Here is a 21,812-nt window from a genome sequence, read left to right as displayed (position 1 = left end):
TGACTCTGCTCTCCACAGTATTATTCTAATACTTCCCAACAGAAAACAGGCATAAAATAAATAAGATAACCAAAGATTACATAATAAATATGCTACTATGTGGGAGAAAAATATATTGTAATATAAGGCTCGGTAGTGTTGCACAATCAAGAAAACATTCCAGGTGCTCCAAAACACAACTCCCAATGTACAACACCAAGTTACCACTACCCACCTGAAAAAGATTGGGAAGTAACAGATTAAACTTCTATTACATTAAACATCTGAAAATGCAAACAAGTGGTAAAGTGTTTTGCTGCCTTTGCAGAACACCATATGAATATTCATGACTGCTGCAATTGTCACTGCTGATGAAGGAAAACTTAACAGATTGGATTTTTGAAAACTCTCATAATCAAATTCCTTCTGGATTACAAAGCTACCAGTGTCCACACTGACTCCTAGTATTATGTTTGAAAGGAAAACAAACTCAGAAATTTTGCTGCCTCCGTTTCTTTGCATCCATTGCATCTAGGATAGGTTGCCTCTTTGCAGTGTACCTCTGACGAAGCTCCTCAATTTCTCGTTCCATCATAGGGTCCAAAGCCTTTAGTCTCATCTGTAATTCTTCTAAACTCAGATTTTTTAACTGCAAAACAACAAAAACAATTCCACAAAAAATATTAGAAACCGTTTTCAACAAAAAAGAAAATCATTGCCTTTCATAAACCTTTAATTTACAGCTGCAGGGTTTTTACACACTTGGAGCGTATGTATACATATGGATATGACTGTTGATAAAGCCAAAAGCCTTACTGTGCTCCACAGTAAATAACAGCCTACGAAAGCAAACACACATAGTACATTTAATTGAAAATAAAAAAAAACCTTAGCAAACCTTGCAAATAAATCACAAATAAATACAAGACTGGAGTTTAACTCATTAGGCTGAAAAAAGCATGCCACAGAATACAAACATATATATATACACTCATATATATAACTTATATTGCATAATCAAGTACTTCTTATTGAACTTCATATAGAAGCCTGAAAAATACACTGCTGCTGTAAGTAATACTCTTGAGAGATATTTAGGGGTACTTTCTGATAAGAAGGACAAGGCATCTTCCTCGACAGACTGCTGTCAGAACTACTCAAAACAAATAATAGTGTTTTAAGTAATACATTAAATAATTTCCTGAATTCATGGGGGTTACCTTTGACCAAGTTATTTTCTCTCAAAAATATTTTCTCAGAATGTTTAACAGTCCATTACATTGCACTCATTTCAAGTGAGTGATCATACAACACATAAATGACTTCACTGCCTTACTTGCTGCTGCCAACAAAGGCTGGAGTCTTCTCAGATACTGGGGCATGTTGGGCACTATATATATATATATATATATATATATATATATATATCTATATATATATATATATATCTATATCTATATCTATATCTATATCTAAAATATGCTCCACCTGCTATTGCATGGAATCATCTGCATTTAAAATGTGTTCTTTGTCTGGCCTATGTGTTTTTTTCCTGATGTAATTTAGTGCCATTCTACATTTCTCTTTTGTTAGAATTGCCCATGTGCTATTCAGTCACATTATTCACCAGCATGAAAACAGTCAGCAAATTTAAAATAGCACATATAATTTCCTCTTACGAAAGGGATAATCTTTATTTTGTTTGCAAATGATCTGACATTGCAAACAAGCAAACAAGCACAGTACCTAACTCATGAGTAAAAAAACCCAAACTTTTCTGAATCAACTACCAATGAGTCAATGCTTCATTCATGAATCTAGGGCAGGCTTCTATCAACACAATCTGATCTGTTTTCCCTGAGGAATTAACTGCTACTTTTGATCTTTATTTTTATCAGCAATTGAGGCACATAAATTAGCAACACATACTGCTTGCTACATAGAGTCCAAATCCCAGCATTATGACTTCCACTAACAGACTACACTGCACATAGTAAACAAATAATTTAAAGTCATAATAAAGAGAGTGGGCATATCAGAAACGCGTAACAGAGCATATGGAAAAGATGCACATTCTCATGCAACATCATTTTAACCATAAGGTTCCTAATGAAGAAGGGGATTAAACCCCACATGTCAAAATATCTTCAAGGACTAAAGATCCCAAGATCTGTATGAGCCTTCAGACGTGCTCAGCAATGTTGGTCTTACAGAATCACAGAATATGCCAAGCTGGAAGGGACCCACAAGGATCATCTATGTCCAACTCCTGGCCCTGCACAGAACAGCCCCAAGAGTCCCATCAGGTGCCTGGGAACATTGTTCAAGTGGTTCTTTAACTCAGGCTCAGTACTGTGATCACTTCCCTGGGGAGCCCTTCCAGTGCCCAATCACCATCTGGGTGAAGAACCTTTTGAAATGTCCAACCTAAACCTCCCCTGACACAACTTCAGGCCATTCCCTCGAGTCTGTCACTGGGCACCACAAAGAGATTAGTGCCTGTTCCTCCTCTTTCACTCATGGGAAGTTGTAGATGGCAATGAGATCTCCCCTCAGTGTCCTCCAGGCTGAACAGACTAAGTGACTTCTGATGTTCTTCATATGGCTTCTTCCCCTCCAGACCCTTCACCACCTTCTTTGCTGCCCTCCTTATGACACTTTGTTTGCCCTTCCTTGCTTTCTTCCAAAGACTCTTCTTCTCCTTATGAAGGAAAGAGTTGCCTCCCAACGCATCAAATATCATCCATTTTATTGCACTCCTCCCATTTAACATATAAAAAAAAGATAGGGGAAAGGAATTCCTCACTCACCAAGAATTTTGCAGAAGAACACCTTTCCATTTTCAGAGGAAGAAAAGATTAAAACCCTGCACTATTCTCTTTAATTTTTAGCCCACTGATATACGTAGCTTGCATATGATGCACTTTTCCATGAAGATATTCTCTTAGAGGAGTTAAGTGTCAGAGACTTTAAGTATAATGGGAAGAGATGTCAGTGCCAACTCCACTGCTTAACTGATCCCAACAGAGCACAGATGAAAGGAGCAATAAACCCACGTGTGACAGAAATAATGTATTTAGCACGTGTGACAGGAATAATGCATTTGGGGCTCCACAGACCAGCAAATGCCTAAGGCAGACACTGAATAATCTTGTGTGTGTGTTTTGTGAGAACTGCCAGTGATGAAGTCCCTACCCACTCTTGGCCAGTCTGGACAGCCACTTATTCACTCTCAGTCACCACTGTAGACATCAAGCTTAAACGGCACAGAATAGACTCCAACTGATGTAATTACATAATTATTCTGCTCTGAAAAGCATTTTTTCATAAATTAGCAGAGAAGAATGTGGTGGGTGAGTTTTTATTTAAATTTCAATCAAGAAACTGAGCCAGGAAACAGAATTAACTACTCTTTAAAGATCACAGACAGCTGGGATGAATATTAAAATATAAAGAAAATTAGTTTTTTAAGCCAGAGACCAAGAAACTTTCAGAATTATCTCAGACATGTCTCCCAGGAGATCCAGATAGCCACAGTACTCATCTATATGAACAGCTGATACTCAGGACATTTAAAGGAAGGAAGTGGGAGAAAACAGAAGAGTAAGGAAGGTCTTACCTATCTGGCATCAAATGAGAAAACCACTTAATCAGCCACAGCTCAATCTGGGAAATTATGTGTGTGTGTCTGTGCACATACGTTTCCTTGACAGATTAAAAAATATATTTCTTTGACTTCTGTCTGTGCTATAGGTATTACCTCACAAACCCTAAAAGCCTGCAATAATCCAAACACTGAATGCAACAGCAAATATATCAAATAATATGTGTAGAAATATCTCAAACAAGATATTTCATTACTCCTATGTAATTTATTGCCCTGCATGAATAAATATTTTGGTTCAAATTCTTAAAGCAATAGGGCTCAGCATTCATTCACTTCCACTTGCAAACAGTTTCCAATTTAAACTGCCATAAATAATTCACCAAGTAGCTTGTAGCAGTAACTACTGGGGCTACTGGCATTAATGGGAGGGAGAGGGAAGCAGTCAGTAGCACAAGCTACAGGAATTCTGAAAGGATTTAAATTTTATTTCAGTAGCTTTTTAAAAGCTGTTAACTGTAACAAATTGTTACAATTACAATTGTAATCAGGATAGCATTTGTGTGACAATAACAGATAATTCCATTTCTGCCACTCCACGTAATGGACTGAATCATGTCCTTTCAGAGATCCAACACCCACAACCACACAAGAGACAGTAATTAGTGTCATGAAGGGCCACTTCCAAGACAGAGGTCTTAATGGAGTTTCTGGTAGCAGCATTTGCCTTCACTGGGACCCTTTATTTCACCAGATAATCACATTTGGGATTTGGGAAAGCAATAGTCCAAACTCCAACTTACAATGCCACACACAGACACAGCCTTTTAGAGCGAGTACACTTACCCAGTTTTCTAGAAGAAAGATTAGGTGTACAATGATAAAACTTTTCTCCTTAAAGATGTATTTGTTAACCTACTCATTAAAGAGATACAATGCATAAGGGAAGCAATTCAAACAAGGAAGTCAAACCATGCCAGAGCCATATGACATTAAATAATTTCTCCTCAAAGCTAATATATTCTCAAGACACAGTCATAGGCAAAGAAGCCTCACTGAAATTCCCTGCCTTGTTATGGCAAGGGAAATCAACTTTGCCTATGAAGAGACCAGACAACAGTCATCCTTATGGGACAAAAGCTCCCAGTGCTGCAAGCTGAGTGCCAGCAGCTCCTGCCTCCACCTTCTCCTCTCCCTGATCCGGGGGGAAATCCTGGTGGAAGGCAAACTTTCAGGAAGGAGTTCCATCGACCCAAGTTCCCAAGTGGCTGAAGTATCTTCCACCAGTACCAACCTAAGATGGGACAAATACAATAAAAGCATAACTAACCTTCTAACTGAACTACAATTTTCAGTTATTATCTTTGGAAAAGGCAACTCAGCCACACACTTGGGAGACCAGTAAGTCTGGGAACATAGTACACTTTATCTCAAACTTCCAGCAAATGGGACACTAATAATTTAATTCCTTCTTGTTCATTTTTCAACTTATTTGTAATAGGTTAGAGGCTTTTCCAGGAAAGGCCACATGTAGATGTTAAAAAGGAGCAGAACAGATAAGGAATCATTAGCAAGCTTTTTTTAATGTGACTGTCCTCATTACACTGGGATACAGTAAAAATCCAAAAGTTGAGGCAGCTCCAGGCATGAAGTGTTCCAGTTGCCATCAGAGCACAGGTCAGAGCTACAAGTGCTCCACAGACAGGCATGCTGCCCTTGTGGGAAGGTGGCAGGAGCCCCTGCTGATCACTCCAGGGGTTTAAAATAATCCAGCATGATCATGCAAGGTTTGCTGAGTACAAATTAACATGTCATCAGAAGAACACTTCTTGTTTTAGTGGGCTGACCCTGTCTGGATGCCAGGCACTCACTAAAGCTGCTCTGTCACTCCCACAACTGGACCTGTCACTCCCACACCTGAACAGGAGAGAGAAAATGTAACAAAGATTCACGAGCTGAGATAAGGTCTGGGAGAGACCACTCACCAAATTCTATCATGGTCCAAATAGAACTGAATCAGGGATACTAATTAAATTTACTTATAACAAAATCAGAGCAGGATAACAAGAAGTCAATTGGACTTCTGTTAAAACATCTTTCCTCAGTTAATCAGACTGTAGAAACACCTTCCCCCCACCCCTCCCTCCTTCCCAGCTGTATGTCCTTCCCCCACCAGTGGAGGGAGACAGGGAATGGACGTTTTGATCAGTATATCTCATGTTGCTTCTGCTGCTGCTCAGGTAGAGGTGTCCTTCTGCTGCTCCAGTGTGGAGTCCCTCCCATGGGAGACAGTCCTTCATAAACTTCCCCCATGTGGGTCCATCCCATGGGCATCAGCCTGCACAAACTGCTGCAATGTGAGTCACTCTTCCACAAGGTGTAGGCCTTCCAGGACAGGCTTCTCCAGCATCACAGGATCACAAGTCCTAGCAGGAAACCTGCTCCAGCATGGGCTCCTTTCTCCACAGGTCTGGAGGTCCCTACCAGGAGCCAGCTCCAGCACAGGCCTCCCACAGATTCACAGATCCCTTTCCAACATCCCCGTGCTCTCCACGGGCTGCAGGTGGATCTCTGCATTGCCACCTACCTCTGTGAACTGCAGGGGCACAGTCGCCTCACCAGAGGCTGCAGGGGAACCTCAGCTCCAGCGCCTGGAGCTGGAATCTCCTCCCTCACTTCTTCTCCCCTGACTTTGGTGTCTGCAGAGTTGTTGCTCCCACACAATCTTACTCTGCTCCTCTCTGGCCACAATTACCACTGGCAATACCTTTATTTTCCTTCTTAAATATGTTATCACAGAGGTGTTACCACCATTCCTGACTGGCTCGGCCTTGGCCAGCAGCAGGTCCAGAGCTGGCTGCCACTGGCTCTGCTGGATATGGGGGAAGCTTCTGGCAGCTTCTCACAGAAGCCACCCAGCTACCAAAACCTGGCCACACAAACACAATACACCTATGCCAAATCCATTCTTACTCTGGTCATTACTGGTTTCAGGTGACTGGTTTTTTTATGTGGCCTCAATGAGACACAAGGAACTTTTCTCTCACATAGTGATGCACTCACCTCCCAGAACCAAACTTCTGCAAGGGAAGTGCAACAAGTTTTACTTTTTTTGTCTTTTGGCCTAACTTCTCGCATCCCATATGGACTAGGTTTATTTGGATCACTATTTTCAGCAAACCAAAGAATAATTACTTGCAATCAATACTACTGCCTGCAGGAGGACCCACGCTGTATATTACATATTTTTTTTACAATCCTTGTCAAAATTCTGGCCAAAAGGGGCACTTGGAAAATAGGTGTGCATTCCTGTCTACAGACCTGAGTTCTGGGCAATAAGGTCAGAAGGAAGGACATAAAGTACAATCAAAAATGGACTCTCAGAAGTCGTGAAGTCAAAGAGTACAATGTAAGTCCTGACTACTGGATCCCACACATGTCCAGCATAGGAGCCAGAAGGATGGACCAAGGATCTGAGATACCTGGTGGTGTCTGCAGTCCATGGATTTAAGTGAGGGGGTCTGGAACTCAATAGCCACACTTGGCCAACTCATATCTGTAGCCATCCAAACTTTTCAGGAGGTGGAAGCCAAAGTTGTGGTGGATGTAGAACACTATAATCTTAATCCATTCTGGACAGCAAGAGAAGTAAATAAAACCTCTATGCCAATCATGTTTTCAATATGATAAAAGTAGATTCCATTATTAATTCCATAATGCATGAGTTACCATTGCAAACCTCCAGTCTATCAAAGTAAATTATGAAATACTGCTATTACGCTTGTGCACCAAAAACAAGCACATGCATTTTCAGGGTTTAAATTTTTAAGAAAACAGATATTCAACCAAAAAGTAATCTCTACCAAGTTTGTTGTGTTTACTTGAAAAAACAAATTCTTCCTAGCAACTGCTTAAATGAATCTTACATGCAACATGTTTATTAGGGGCCTTTGATTAAAAAATATGGATTATTAATACTATATTCTGAGTCATCTATTTTCCCATCTGCTAGCAATTCCTACAGTATGAATTATCAACAGAATGGCTAACAACTATTATTGCATCAATGGCAATTGCAAAAGGGGGTTGTCCACAGCACCTTCTAAGATTTAACCAGTGCATATCTTGGATTTTCTTGTGTGTTAGTGGTTTAAGATAACAGAAACTTTTCTGTCCAGCTATTCACTTCCCTCTGTCAAGTAGAGTTTTCTTTTCTCTAGTGGAATGAGCTCCACTTCAAACTCCTTTTGTTTACTGGTATAAAAAGTTAAACTTGAGTCAGAATCCAAAAGGTACAAGGTAGGCCTTTCTGCCCCATTTATCTCTACTACAAATTCACATCCAAAATCTGTCAATCTCAATAGTGAAAACATTGTCACACACTTGTGTGCAAGGAAATACTCCCCAGCTACTGCTGTCTGTTCAGCTGCTTCCAGGCAGCAACAGGAGGAGAACTACTTTATGTCTGCTTACCCAGCAAATCCTGCTGACCCTGCCTAAGCAGTGCCAGGTGAGGATGAGCTGTCTCAGGCACCCACTGGCCACACAGCAGAGCTCTGACTTGTTGCCATCCCCACCCCTGCTGTCACTGCAAATCAGTCTTGAGAAAAACTGGGATGGGGAATGGAACGAGGGCGTTTATTTCAGGGTGTCTGAAGAGCAAGAATGCTTGTTGCAATGCACAAAGTTATACAAATATAAAAAGGAAGTTATTTACTGTAACAATTTATAGGAGAGAAGGACTGACAACTGTCGAAAGCCAAAGTTCATTCCACAGGACTGCAGTAACCTTAAGCATCTTGGGGCGTAAAATAAGCACCCTAAGCATCCTCCTAACTGCACATATAAGAGAAAATTAAAGATAGAGAAGGTAATGTATTTTTAAAATGTTTTTCTAGGGATAAAATTGTATTTAACTTCTCCATTATTAATTCCTATTTTCACTAGCAGAATTCTCTCTGCTCTAACATTAAAGCTGAACGTAATTTTAGCAACACAAAGCTTAGTCAGTACCATCAATATTTTTCAGCTCTAGGAGACTTTTATCAGCTTCATAGAAAGTGACATTTCAATAGAAATCACCACTAGGAACAAAACAAACTTTTCTGCAGCATTAGTTCATACTGTCATTTGCATGTTTTTTTGAATAGCACTCAGGGCTCTCCTTTGAGCACTTTAAATACTGCCAGTACTAAAATTCAAAAATTATGAGCTGAGTCATTTATTTTCATTAAATTATCCTTAAAAATAGATTCCTAAAATAAGATGTTTTTAAGAGAAGGGAAGTGTCTTTTTATTTTCCCATTAATTTCTAAGTCATCAGGATGCAGATAAAATCTAAATATTTCTGCAATTAAAAAGGTTAAAAAGCTCAGGGGGAAAAAAAATCTAGTAGTCAAAAACTTCAATGAGCAATCCTGATTACTGGAACTGAAATCTAAGGAAAAGCACAGCTTATCATGAACAGCAGTGTAAAATTAGCAATAATGTCTACTGCAATATTACCCAGTTCCTGACAAAACAGTAAGGCAGTGTGCATTGATGCTTTAACATATCCTAAGCATTTCAAATATAGTTTATGTCAGTTTTACCTACTATAGCATGTGGTGTTCTTGGAGCTATTTAGGCATGTAGTTCTCACTAATACAAATAGAGCACCATGAAAGAGTCTGAACATGGGAAAATAAACTGAAGCAATGTATCTCAAAAACTCTGTAGCCAGTAAACATCCATTATAAGTATCTTCAAGGTCAAATCCTTAGTATCTCATGGAAAATGCAAAAAATAGATGTGTCTCTCTTTCCCATGCCATTTACAAAGGGTGTGTTGTTACACTACATGCTAGGGTCTACTGAGGCATGACACTTTAATTTGCTATCACCTTCTCTTTAGAATTTCATCATCCATCACAGATATTTTAAAAACTACTTTTAGAGTATCACAGGCAAAAATTCACAGTTTGGAATCCCTTAGAGAAAATCTTGGTGGCTTTTTATATCCTGTGATTTTCTATACCAGGAATCTCAAGCTTAATTGTACAGTTTGTCCTGAAGAATACTACAAATGTTTACAGAAGCTCCCAACAGAGTAAATAAGCTAAAGATGAGGAAAAACACTCCATCTGGATACTCACCATGCTGTTTAAACTTCATTACAAATATATCACACAGTGTTGATGGCAAAGTAGCTACTACACCTGATCTAAAACTATGCAGGATTCCCCCCCCCAGCCCCTTCAGCTTTTGCAAAAAAAAAAAAAAGAAAAAAAAAAAAAAAAAAGAGGAAGAAAAAAACCCAAAATAACACCCAAAACATCCTTTCAAATGTTTACCAAGCAAGGATATAAAGGTTTAAAAGGAAGAGTGACTCTTTATTTAAAGCCCGTAGCATAGCAAGTAAGTAGCATCAAAAAGTTAAAAGCATTTTATCTTTATTAATCTATAGCTCTCCAGGGCAAGTGCTTCTAAATAATCCTTCATCCTGAGCTCAGCTATCAGCAGGTATCTTACAGTGTCCTTGAAATATCACATTTCAGCTACTGCAGCTGTCATTCAGCTTCATAAACCCAAATGTTGCCCTCATATCCAAAAGCTTTTGCAAGTTAAGCCACTGCCTCCCTGACATCTGATTCTTCCATAAAAAGAGCATTAAAAAATATTCAGAAAAGAACAGTATTTTATTTTTGTAAAATTCTACTCGTCTACACATATGTGCATGCTGTATTAAGAACAAAGATATAAGCTACTAGGGATGAGAAACACTTGAAAAACCCCATTTGTTGAAGACACCAAAACATTGCAAAAATAAATTAAAAAATGAAAGATGCTCCTAGTTTTGCTAAAGTATTTTGTAAATACAAAAATATAGTGAAAAGTAAAGACATAAGTAACTTGAAGCAAAAGCCCTGAGGTTAAAAAAAGCTGTATTAAAAATCTAAAAATCATTGAATACATAATGATGTATTTTAAAGCTATTTTTCCTCAATAGTCCATTTAAGATTCTTTGTAAAAGAGAAAGAAAAATGGAAATTCATTTAATAGTGAGTTTTGACACACAATGCATGCACAGCAATAACCCTCAGACTGAGAAGAGCATTTAACCTGAAGAGCAATGTAAGAGGCTAAAAGAATTTTAAACATCAAACCTTAAGTGTCCTACTGAGGGATAATACATGAGAATCCCAATCTTCTGAGAAGCATAAAAGGTTGATAATCAAAACTAAACCAACAAAACTAAATATTCCTAACAGGAAAAGTCTGTTGGAAGAGACACTCAACCCCCAAACCCAAAATGTGCATGCGAATTTGTATCTTATTTTCTGGGAAACCTTGACTTAGCTATACTCTTTATAAGGAAAAAAAATCAGTTTAGTTTAGAACAGCTAATTCAGAAAGGACCAAGGAATAACAAATTATCTAAAATAAATGTAAAAATGATAGACATACTGTTTGCTGGGGTTTATTACATGCAGAAAGGTTTCTGGAAGTCATCCTATAGTCCAAAAACTCAGGGCAATTTATGAGCAACAAATGCCAGGTTCATTAATCACTGGAAGAAGGAAGAAAATACAGCAAAGGCAGCAAAAAACTCCAAAGAAAACTGAGGCATCAGTTGAAAGAGGCCTGCAAAACCTCAGAAATTGTGGAATCTGAACTTGCAGCAACTCAAAAAAGACTGGGCTAAGCAGAAAGATTTAACTGAGCTGTTAATCTCTGTTAGCAGGGAGGAGAAGAACCCTGCCTCAGGAAGGCCTGCAGGTTACCTTGGGAGAGGGATTGGAGGAGGATGAGAGCCAAGCACATCGAGCATGCTTAAACACCAACACAGAGCCCATGGATGCTGCACATAGGGACTGACTGCAGTGAACTGCAAGGGTAGAATCAATCCCCCAGCCTGTAGCATCTTTGCCAGACAGCACCAAGCTTTCTTTTCTGTACAACTTAAAAGATCAAAGAGAAGCACTGTTGGCTTTTAAAGAATGTGTTGAGACACATTTCCTCAAAAGTTCTTTATTCCTTCCTTAAACATTTTCTGGAAATCCTTTTTCCCCTGCCAGAACTACTTGACTACTATTTAATTTGGTGTGGTTCACAGTATTTAGCTTGATGTGGTTCACAGTTCTCCTACAAGATCTGGGTGCCCAGTAGCAGCATCCTGGCCCATGGTATACCAGATGAATGGTACTGTTCCACTCCTGCATGGCATTCAGCAGCTTCCTGAATCACAGGGGATGGAGATCTCATTTGCTGACACAAGTTTTAGTGTTATGAAAATTGATTTAAATTGTTCAGGCTTAAGAACTGAGCAGATTTTAAAAAATCTCTTTACACCAAAACAACAGTTTATTAACTGCTTCTGATGCTGCCTTCCACTGAAGTCCTATCTATAAATCATACCAATCAGGCACTACAGAGTTTCAGCTGGTTCCTTAAGGTGGATTTGGTTTTTCTTTTGTCAAAATGCACCAGCCCCATACTTGGAAAACACATAATAAATAAACACTATCAATGAACCTGATGAAATCCACTGCATGATGGGCTAAATCTAGCAGACATCTACTGGTTTGCTTTTAATCCAGACTAAATTAAATCTAAAATAAGTGAACAAATACAGAAAGGGATAATCTATGAATAACACCACTTAACTAGCAGCTTTTAAATAATATACAGGATCTCTTTTTTTACAAGCATGTAGTAGACCACTCTACTGCAAATAATATACAAAAAAAATCCCAAAAATACAGAACATGAAAATCACTGATAATCTGTCACGTCAGCACACATTAATCAAGAGTTCCATGTACCAACATACAACTAAAAGCAATGCTAAATTAAAAAAAACAGACCACTCATCTTAATGAACAAGAAATCCAGGGAATCCAGACACTGAACAGTACACTTAACCATAATCTAAATCTAGTCTCTAAAACACAATCCACCTTTGTGAGAAGTGTAGTGCTCACTCTCTATGAATTTAGAAACTACAGTTATTCACTAAGATTCAACGATTCAGTGGCATATTCATTTACTGAGTCCAGAACTGCCAAAATCATGTGCCAAAGAAATATTTTATTATCAAACATTTTGTCTGTGACTCAAGCATCAGTGTGATCAAGCCAACAATTAGCACAGCTCTTTCTTACCTTCACAGAACTCTCTCCTAGGAAGATCCAGAGAATATTTATCTATTTGCCTTCTCACAGACAACAGAGCAACACTAGTTTATTCAATTGGGTTTTTCATAATCTGCAGATAGAGTTTTGACTCACTATTTAAGGCTAACAGGTACTGTACAAGCTTTTGTGCCAATGCTGTTCATGAATCCCCATTCAAATTTAGAATGCTCACCACTCCCCTCCTGCACCTCTGGAGTGAATGATGATGATGACATAGTCCAAACTCAGGAATGGTACGAGCTCTGCAAACCCTCATCACGTGAAACACATCTCAGCTGAATATTTCTGGCCTCTCTGCTGGTATTCCAACCCATCTCTGGAATGATTATCTAGGGTTCAATTAAGGGCTCCATTTTCTAGGCTTAAAAATCCATTTTCTTTTTCCATAAAGAAAAAGAAAATAATCATAAAATCTTATCCATTGCAAAGTATATCAACATTGAAAACGCTGGTAATGTTCAAGTGCAGAACATTGGTAAACTTCTAGTGTCTGTAGCTTCTAGTTTAGAAACCTCTCAAGAAAAACTGTTGGGAATTCAATCCAGGATTTAGAATTGATTTTGTGTTTACAGATTGGAAACTGAAGTAGAAGCAAAGGCATCACCTATATTATTTCCAAACTTAACTATCAGGGCAGGAAATAATGTAAACTCCCATGCAGCACATTCCTAGACCACACAAAAAGCATAAGAAAAATGTGAGCTAGAAAAATGCATTCCTCCAATGCAAGGTGTCAGTACTCAAACAAAATCCATGCTCAATGCAGTCAGTTGCTATACAATTCACAGGCTCAGCTCTAAATAAAAGTATGATTAAAAGCCAAAAAAAGTGTATTTCAGTGTGCAGTGCTTTGACCATCTTCATAGCAGTGCCTTTCCAAAATAAAAGATGAAAATACAAACTCTGAGGTTATTAAATGCCCTCAAAATTTATTTAGAATACATCACTGGGGTTTCTGCTTACAGAACATCTATTCCTCTGTTTGAATAGTATCCTGCATTCAGAGATACAACACTGAAGATGGACAAAGTACAAATTTATAGGACTGGTCTTGTATTTAGAGTCATTGTTCAGTCTGTAAGAATAAAAAGAGGGTGAATAACTCCCTTATCACTGACAGATCTGATGGATATGCATGAGCTTAACCAGATGCAAGAAATATACGTGTCAAAAGACTGCCTATCTGTCCTGGACTTTAAATGTTAATTTAACAATGCACATGGGTTATTTCTTGTTCCAGTTATTGCACAAGTCTGGACATGAACACTAGGATTTACTGTGAAAAAAAACCCTACCCTCAGAAAGAAGTAAATATACAGCATACGTCATGGAATTGATACAAAAGAAATTCATCTTATGTGCCAGTAGGATGCAGGAATGGGAAAGGAAGGAATCATGAGTATCTTTACAACGTCTACATCCCATCACAAAGAGAAAAACTCAGATATTTTAAAACCTGACATTAACATATAGCAGCAAATGCTAAGAGCCTCAAAAATGTAATTATTTAAAGAATCCCCAGTACTAGTATCATCTCCCCTTGTCACCCAAAGAGAGAGATGTGTTTTCATTTGAAACTCAAATTATTTTCTGGGTGCATTCTATCAGTGACAGAGAAGTTGCTTTTGGCATTAAGCCACCATCTTCTGAAAAGCAGCCATGGTTTTGAATACAAACTGCCTTGTTGAACTACACCACATATTGAGTAGTGGACCCACTAACCAATTATTTTTTCTTGAAGAAACACAATGCCAGCTCAGGTCTGATGGAGGAAAAATGATACTTTTTCTGTTTAATGTCTAAAAAACTTGCATTCTTACAGTCTGAAATCAGAGTGCAATCCAAGTCTAGATGTCCCAACATCCTATCACCACAGAAATTCTGTTAGTAATTTAAGATTGCTATAGACATGAAGAAAGCAATGTCTTGTTGGGTTTTTTGACATCACTGAAAAGGTAAGGTTTTCATTATAATAGTCCTAACTTCATCTCACACACACACCTATGTGCATGAAGTTGAAAGTACAAATACTGTATAAACTATGAGAATTGACAATGCTGTAAAATCAAATACATTAGAGAAAGTGTAAAAAAAATTTTTGTCACAATAAATGTCAAATTCACCAAAGGCTCCATTAAAAGACACAAAATGCAAATAATGCATGCAAATAATGACTTCACAATATTTTTTTAAAATCCAAAACCTAGGAAGAGGTATTTTAAAATAGCAACATTACAAAGTTACATACAAAAAAATTTGTGGATCTGGCCCATCAGTTAATTTTGTAAAAGAAGTAACTGTGCTTCCATTTTCATTACTGATTCTGACTTTATACTGCATTTGCAGAAGTTTTAGATTCTTGCCCATTTCAATTTCAAACCATATTCCTCTTTCCTCCATCAGTATCTCTTATTGATTTAAATACAGTCTAAGAGAAAGATCCTGTTCTGTTCATTTTTAACATTAATGTCTCCAAATATCTTCCATTCTGGGAGTGTATTTATGCCATTTGATGGTCTGTATTACACAAGGAATCCTAGTAATTATGAACTAAATGCCTACCAATCTGGTTGGTGATGATGTTGTTAGAAAGCCAGTCACGATTACCAGATCCTGGCCATTAGAACAATAATAGCAAAGGAGTATTTTCAGCAATTTAACAGTTTCTCCTACTTCAACAAATGTATTCTATTTATACTTCCCTAAGTAGAACCACAGTGCATAATAAGTTGCCTAGAAGCAGCCACATTGCAAAACTATAAGGCTAATTAATTTATCACATTAATTTGCTTTATTATGCTGAAAATATTTCACCTCTTTCTCACCAATATATCATACAACATTTTGAAAGCAATATAATTTGAAAATTAACAGATTTAGTTTTAATGTTGCCATAACAACCATAGCAAATTGTGTAAGAAAATACCAAGCAATAAAGGATGAAATGCCATAGAAACAGATAAGAATAGAACAAGTTGTGTCAGTTCTAGCCTTAAGGAAAATTTTAGGCACAGAAAAGCTCATGGACAGAATTATGAAAAGGTGGAGAAACAGAAAAGGGCAGTTAATGTTGGAAAATTAAAAAATTAGTTGTATGGCATAGTGCCAGCGTCCTCCAACAGAGATTACATGCAGATTAGTTGAAACCTCTAAGAAAACTAAAGCACATTAGATAAAAATTCAGCACAGATTATGACAGAAACTTGTTTTACTTTTTGAGTTTTTTTTAATCTTCTGCTTATAACAATACTGCTGCAGTGTTGCACAATATAAATAGTCAAAAGCCCTCAAAACCTGAATACAGTAATAGCTAAATTGCTGCCAGTTTTACATGGTTTTCTAAAATTCCCTCCAGCAGAAGGAATTAACAATTGACTTAGGAAGTTATGAAGGAATTCAAATGTAGGACCTATTTTCCTGTAGGTCAACCCACTACTGCACTGAATAATGAATGTAAACATGAGATGATATCATTTCATCTCTGCTTCTCACCTTTCCAACGACCTTTCAGAGAAAACATCCTGGAGCCTGAATTTTGTTTAACATGGAAGTCATACAGGCTGGATAATATGACGTTCCTACCTATGAGCAAAACATCTTTAATGCATTTATTTCTCCTAAAATAAAAATGTTATACAGATATCTCTGTATCACAGCTAAAGTCAACACACAGAGCAGTCAAATGCAAAGTTTTGTGTACAAGAGAAGAAATAATATATTTACAGCTCTTTGTCTGAAGAATTAATAAAGCCAAAATCAAACCTTCCTCCAGTGAAACTTCATTTTGGATGGAGTACTGCCTTGTACTGAGAGCATAATCAAGGAAAACCACTTTCTTATTACACCTCTCTTGTTTCAAAGAAGGACAAAAAAGCAGATGGCATCAAAATGGAGCCCAAAGATGGTATATTTAAATTTGATACAGCAAACATATGGAAACCATTATATAAGGAAGGGAATTGTTGCATAAAATGTTCAGGTGAGAGGCACTTAATGAAAGACAAGAATCTTGGGAGCAGCATAAAAAAGGATAGAGACTGAAGAAAAAGCTTCATTCTACACAAAATCTGATCGAATCACAGGAGATAGCCAAAAAGGGCCAGTCCTGCTGTGTGAAACCCTCAGGCTACCTTACATGACAATCTACCAATTCTGCAACTGTAGGGTGAGCTGGGAGAGGGAGGAAGACAGGGGGGAGTTGGACATTTTTTGAGCATGACAAATTGACTCAGCTTGACTGATACATGGAAATAACAGAAATGAGCCAGTGTGCCCTTCTGTCATGCCTCAGTCTTTTCCTAGCTCCCATCTCCTGGGTATGCCACCCCTCTATCCCTGGCTCCAAGGTACTGAGGCCACATTCAACCTTTCAGCATGGTAAAGACAACAGCTGACTAGGGGCTTCAGGCTACAACCCATCCTCCAGCACAGGTAACCATTCTGGATCCCTCTTCTCAAGAGGCAAATTAGTAGTAGTAGTATTGAAACTTAGAGCAAATTAACTTCCTTTGAAACCTCCACCTTTGCTGGAGGTCAAATTTGGTCAATATGACTCAAAAGTTATCAGGATAAACAGCACAATAATAGAAGTTTCCTCAAGAAACGGATGAAAAAATATTATACAGCTAGATAGCACAAAAATAATCTTTGTACTGGGTGATTAAAAATTTGAAACACCAGTATGATTAAATTATTAGCAGAAAGCACATAGTAAGACTAAGTATCCCATTTTGGTAAGTATAGGTTGGGGGAGAGATCACAAAAATATAGGAAAGATGACTGGGCTTTTATGACAAAGTGAATAAAATTGATTTTATACAGTACAACTTCTAAATCATATAAAGTATTTCCCCCAAAGCTCTGGAACAGGATTAGTAGTTTCCTCAAATTCGGTCTGCGTGCAAAACTGTAAACAAGTCATTTAAATGCAAGAGTGGGGGATTCTGCAGGGCTGGGGTCAACCAACACAGCAGCTTTTCTCTTTCTGGTATTCACAGCACCTTAGAAGAAACACAGAGATGGTGTATCCTCAGCACATTTTAGGATTCACAGTATATCTGACAGCAAAATAACAATACCAATACCTATACCAAAAAATGGCACCACATCTGAAAACCCAACAAGTGAAAATGTAGTACCAGCAAGCAAAGCTTTTGTACCAGTTATTTCTTGTAGACTTAGAAAATGAAATTGTAAACTTTTTTCTTACTTCACAATATTCTTTAAATGCCAAACACCTACAATCATCAGTCATTTTCAGCGGACCACACAATAAACACTTTTGAAAACCTTTTTATAACATCATCTTACAATGCAACCTATTGCAATAGTTTCTTGTGTTCCTGTTTTTCTTCCCTGTTCCAATAGAACAAGAGCTGAGTATCATATTAATTTATTCTCTATATAAATTTTATCTTCTCACATTTATAAGAAGAATATGAATTAGGCCCAATTGTGGATGTAGATGGTGACCTACTCAAGTGCTGAAGATATACAACAATGAATTTTAAAGCACAATCTAACTTATCAATTGTTTTTCTAAAAAGCCCTCACACCCTTGAAGAGGAAGAAATAGCATCTTTGGAATAAAGGTTTCAGGTGTCACCTATTTGAATCCTAATGTTGCTTCAGTGTTACTACTGACATTCTGACTTGTTCAACTAACTGCTCAGGCAACCCTGGTTTAATTTGGAAGCATTCAAAATCTTCTCTCTCAGAAAAGCCTCCAGCAACTTGGCATCACATCTTCTCACCACTGTGCAAAAGCATTGCTTTATCAAAACTACAATAAATTTAAAAGCAGTATACAAACAGCAGAGTCCACAACTGTTGTGATAGCACTGATGAATATGTGACAACTCTAATACTTCAAAAAATGTTTTAATTAAAATGTCTCAGTGAAGCAATTGCTATTTTTACTTTTTACAATAGATTTTGATTATCATTAATAACAACACAACTAATTAAAATAAAAGCTTAAGTAACATTCACAGTTATGGGGAGATATTTCACCAGGAAGTGAATCCTTATTAGTAAATTTTCTGTCCAGTGAACTGAAAGGCATCTGCAGACCTATGGAATATAAAACACAGGGGAAAAGAAATCTGCAGGTATTGCAAAGTAAGTTACCACAGAGCCTACTAAAAGTCTCCAAACACGGAGATTCTGCAGCACCCCTAGGAAAACCTACCTTGCCCCTGAAATAATTGACACTTTTGAGTGATGAGGACTACACCATTCATCCAGTTTTACTTCATGTTATCCAGCATGTAACACTGAGGTCAGAAGGTGTTACTAAAACGAGCAGCTACCATTGATTATTGCCCACCTGAACTGGAAACCAAAGGCAGTGGGGAAAGGGAGGCTCTCACCCACCGGCACCCAGCACAGTACATGGTCCAGGACCACACAATGACTTATCACAGTGCTTATCCTGTAAGGCAGATGTCTTTTCCAAAAGCAAAGTTTGAAGTGTAGCCCAACTGTATTTAGATTCCCTGTATCACATCCTCATGACATTTGTGCTAATTTAAATGATTCAACTAATTCCAGGTGGCTGCTTTGAAAATTTAGAAATTAGAACAAATCTTACATGGCTATGGTTAGTGACAAAGCTCTGACTGAACATGGCTCAGCTTAACCTTTAAATATGTATACTCTAAAAGTAAGATATGACTTCTTAACAGAAGCCTCCCACAGACTAAAAGTAGAAGCCCTTCTATACTTTAAATGTGAAGTTGCCTGGTATAACCACTCTAGAAGGAAGAAATAGAAAGGAAATTTTGGTACAGAACAGTCAGGAAATACTCAATTAATGATTCCTATAGATAAGAACTTGTAAAGCACCAGTGTCAGCATGAGCCTATCATTTACCAAAATCAGTCTTAAGACATTTAACAAACTCTTGGCATGTCTCCTGTAGATTTCCCTAAACTGATACAAGTTTTGCTGTCTTTACAGCAAAATTCTCTTGCCTGCTTTACAGGTAGACATGGTTGCTATTAAGAAAGGTAGTAAAAATAACAATTTTTAGTCTATAATTTTGTCCTTAAAAATCAACATATGCTTTTTTAATGTATAAATGTAGCAAACAGTCAATAGCAACCACCACAGCAAGGAGAAAAACTCAAAGAATACATCAAGCGTATAAGACATTACTCAAACATAAAAAAGATATTCCATGTTCATGAATGCATCAAACATGACAATTCTACTTAAATTTCCTGAAATGTTAGTTGTGATCATGGACTGTCTGGCAATAGGTATCATGTGCTTAGGTGAGTATAAGGTGAAACAAAGCATGAAGTTTGATGGCATAATCAGACAAAAAAATACAAGTACTCCTGAAAAAACCCATATGGATAAGACAGGCAGCTTTCACTTAAATACCTGACACCTACTCAATTGTCAACCACCTGCATACAAAGTTCTTTGAAGCTTTAAAATACCATTTTACTTTCTTTCCTTCTTTCTTAAGAACAAAATATTCTTCAAGCTATTTCCCATTGTATCAAGCACAAACATGCTTTCATTTAACTTCAAAAATGAATAGGTCTTATTTTAATCTTTCATCTTTGCTCATTTGAAGAAACTTGTACTGTTGATAATAGGAAACAAACCAGATCTTACTTAAATTATGATTTAGGCTATATGTTTGTATCTTCTCAGGAACACTGCATTCCAGATTGATAGCTACGTGGGGTTTTCTTGGGGGTGGTGGCGGTGTTTGTTTTTCTTTCTTTTTTTTTTGTTTTGTTTTGTTTTTGGGGGTTTTTTGGTTTTTTTGTTTTTTGCTTTGTTTTGGTTTTGTTTATTTGCTTGCTTTGGGGTGTATTTAAATGTTTTCAAAGCAGTCAATCCTGCAAAAGCAGTCGGCAGGATCACCGGACTCCTGACGCAGTAGGTTTATTCATCAGGCACTCATTTTGATTTTTAGCTGAAAAACTCCAGTCTTCATTCCACAAATCATGGTTTGGGAATAGAGGATTCCCATGGCTCTGACACCAACAGCCACATTTGCAAAAGGGACTGCATATTCCCGGCTCCAGACCATGCCAGAGCCCCGCTGGATGCCAGGGGGGATGTCTGGAGGGGATGAACATGTGCAGGGTGGCCGTGAACGTCACCTCCTCCTGGCCTGGGCTGCAGGTACCACCCACCACAGCCAGAGCCACACAGCATTCCACCACCTTTGCTGCCTTTTTGGGAGACACTTCACCACTGACAGCCTAGAGCACTTGCTTTATTTTCTAAATTAACTGAAGGATTATCATGTAATAAGAATGCAGTGCAATTGTTTGGCAGCAGGTTCCAAGAAATGAATACTTTCGTGGATCCAAGGTTGTCAGGACAAACTGCAAAAATAATGAACTCATTTAAAGTAGAAAATAAGATTAAGGAACAAAAACACAGACAATAGGAATCAGGATTTATTATGTAGCTGTAAGCATGGAAAATGCAAATCCATGAAAAGAAATAAGGGTATCTTTAGAAAAATAAGCAGCCATCTAGACATGAAAGTAATGCCAAACATTATCACATTCCCATAGCTACAACTAAACCAGCCCAGCAACACCATGGTACTCCTTCTTCCTCATCTGAGAATTTAACAAGCTTAAGTTCTAGAAGAGATAATGGAATATGGACCAAAGATTAAGAATTATCCCCTCATGCTAAGTCATTTGTCACAGTTTCCAGGCTTGCTGAAATTCTGGTCCTACTTCTAAAGAAAAACAAATGGTAAAAGGAATTGTCCAGCTATTCTGTGTAAGTATTTTGAATTTCCTCCCTCAGGAAACAAGGTATAAGCATGAAGCTCAGTAACTTGCTTCTTGAGTTATACATGGCTGAGTGCTTTTTGCATATACATGGCTGGCTTCTCTTCTAAGACACTTCTCAGTCCCTAGTCCCTTTTAAACAGAGTGAATATACTGATACTCTCACTGAAAAGCATTTTCACTGTCTTTTCTTCAGACACTGTAGTCTGAAGAAAACATGGAACAAACAATCTACTTCTTTTAATTTTAACTGCATAGTAATATTCAAAATAGCAAA

General features: G+C 37.7%; 1 protein-coding gene across 1 annotated transcript in view; it reads right to left on the bottom strand.

Annotated features, from left to right (window-relative positions):
- Positions 1-118: 118 nt before the first annotated feature.
- Positions 119-21,812, bottom strand: part of STK3 (serine/threonine kinase 3) — a 127,138-nt gene continuing 105,444 nt past the window's right edge. Inside the window, exon 11 of the mRNA XM_054640889.2 lies at positions 119-628. Within this exon, the coding sequence (XP_054496864.1) occupies positions 470-628 (159 nt within the window). The 3' untranslated portion in view covers positions 119-469. The remainder of the gene's footprint in view (positions 629-21,812) is intronic.

This window comes from Agelaius phoeniceus, chromosome 1, assembly GCF_051311805.1.
Source record: "Agelaius phoeniceus isolate bAgePho1 chromosome 1, bAgePho1.hap1, whole genome shotgun sequence".
NCBI classification, from domain to species: Eukaryota; Metazoa; Chordata; class Aves; order Passeriformes; family Icteridae; genus Agelaius; species Agelaius phoeniceus.
This window is presented reverse-complemented; position numbering and strand designations above follow the sequence as displayed.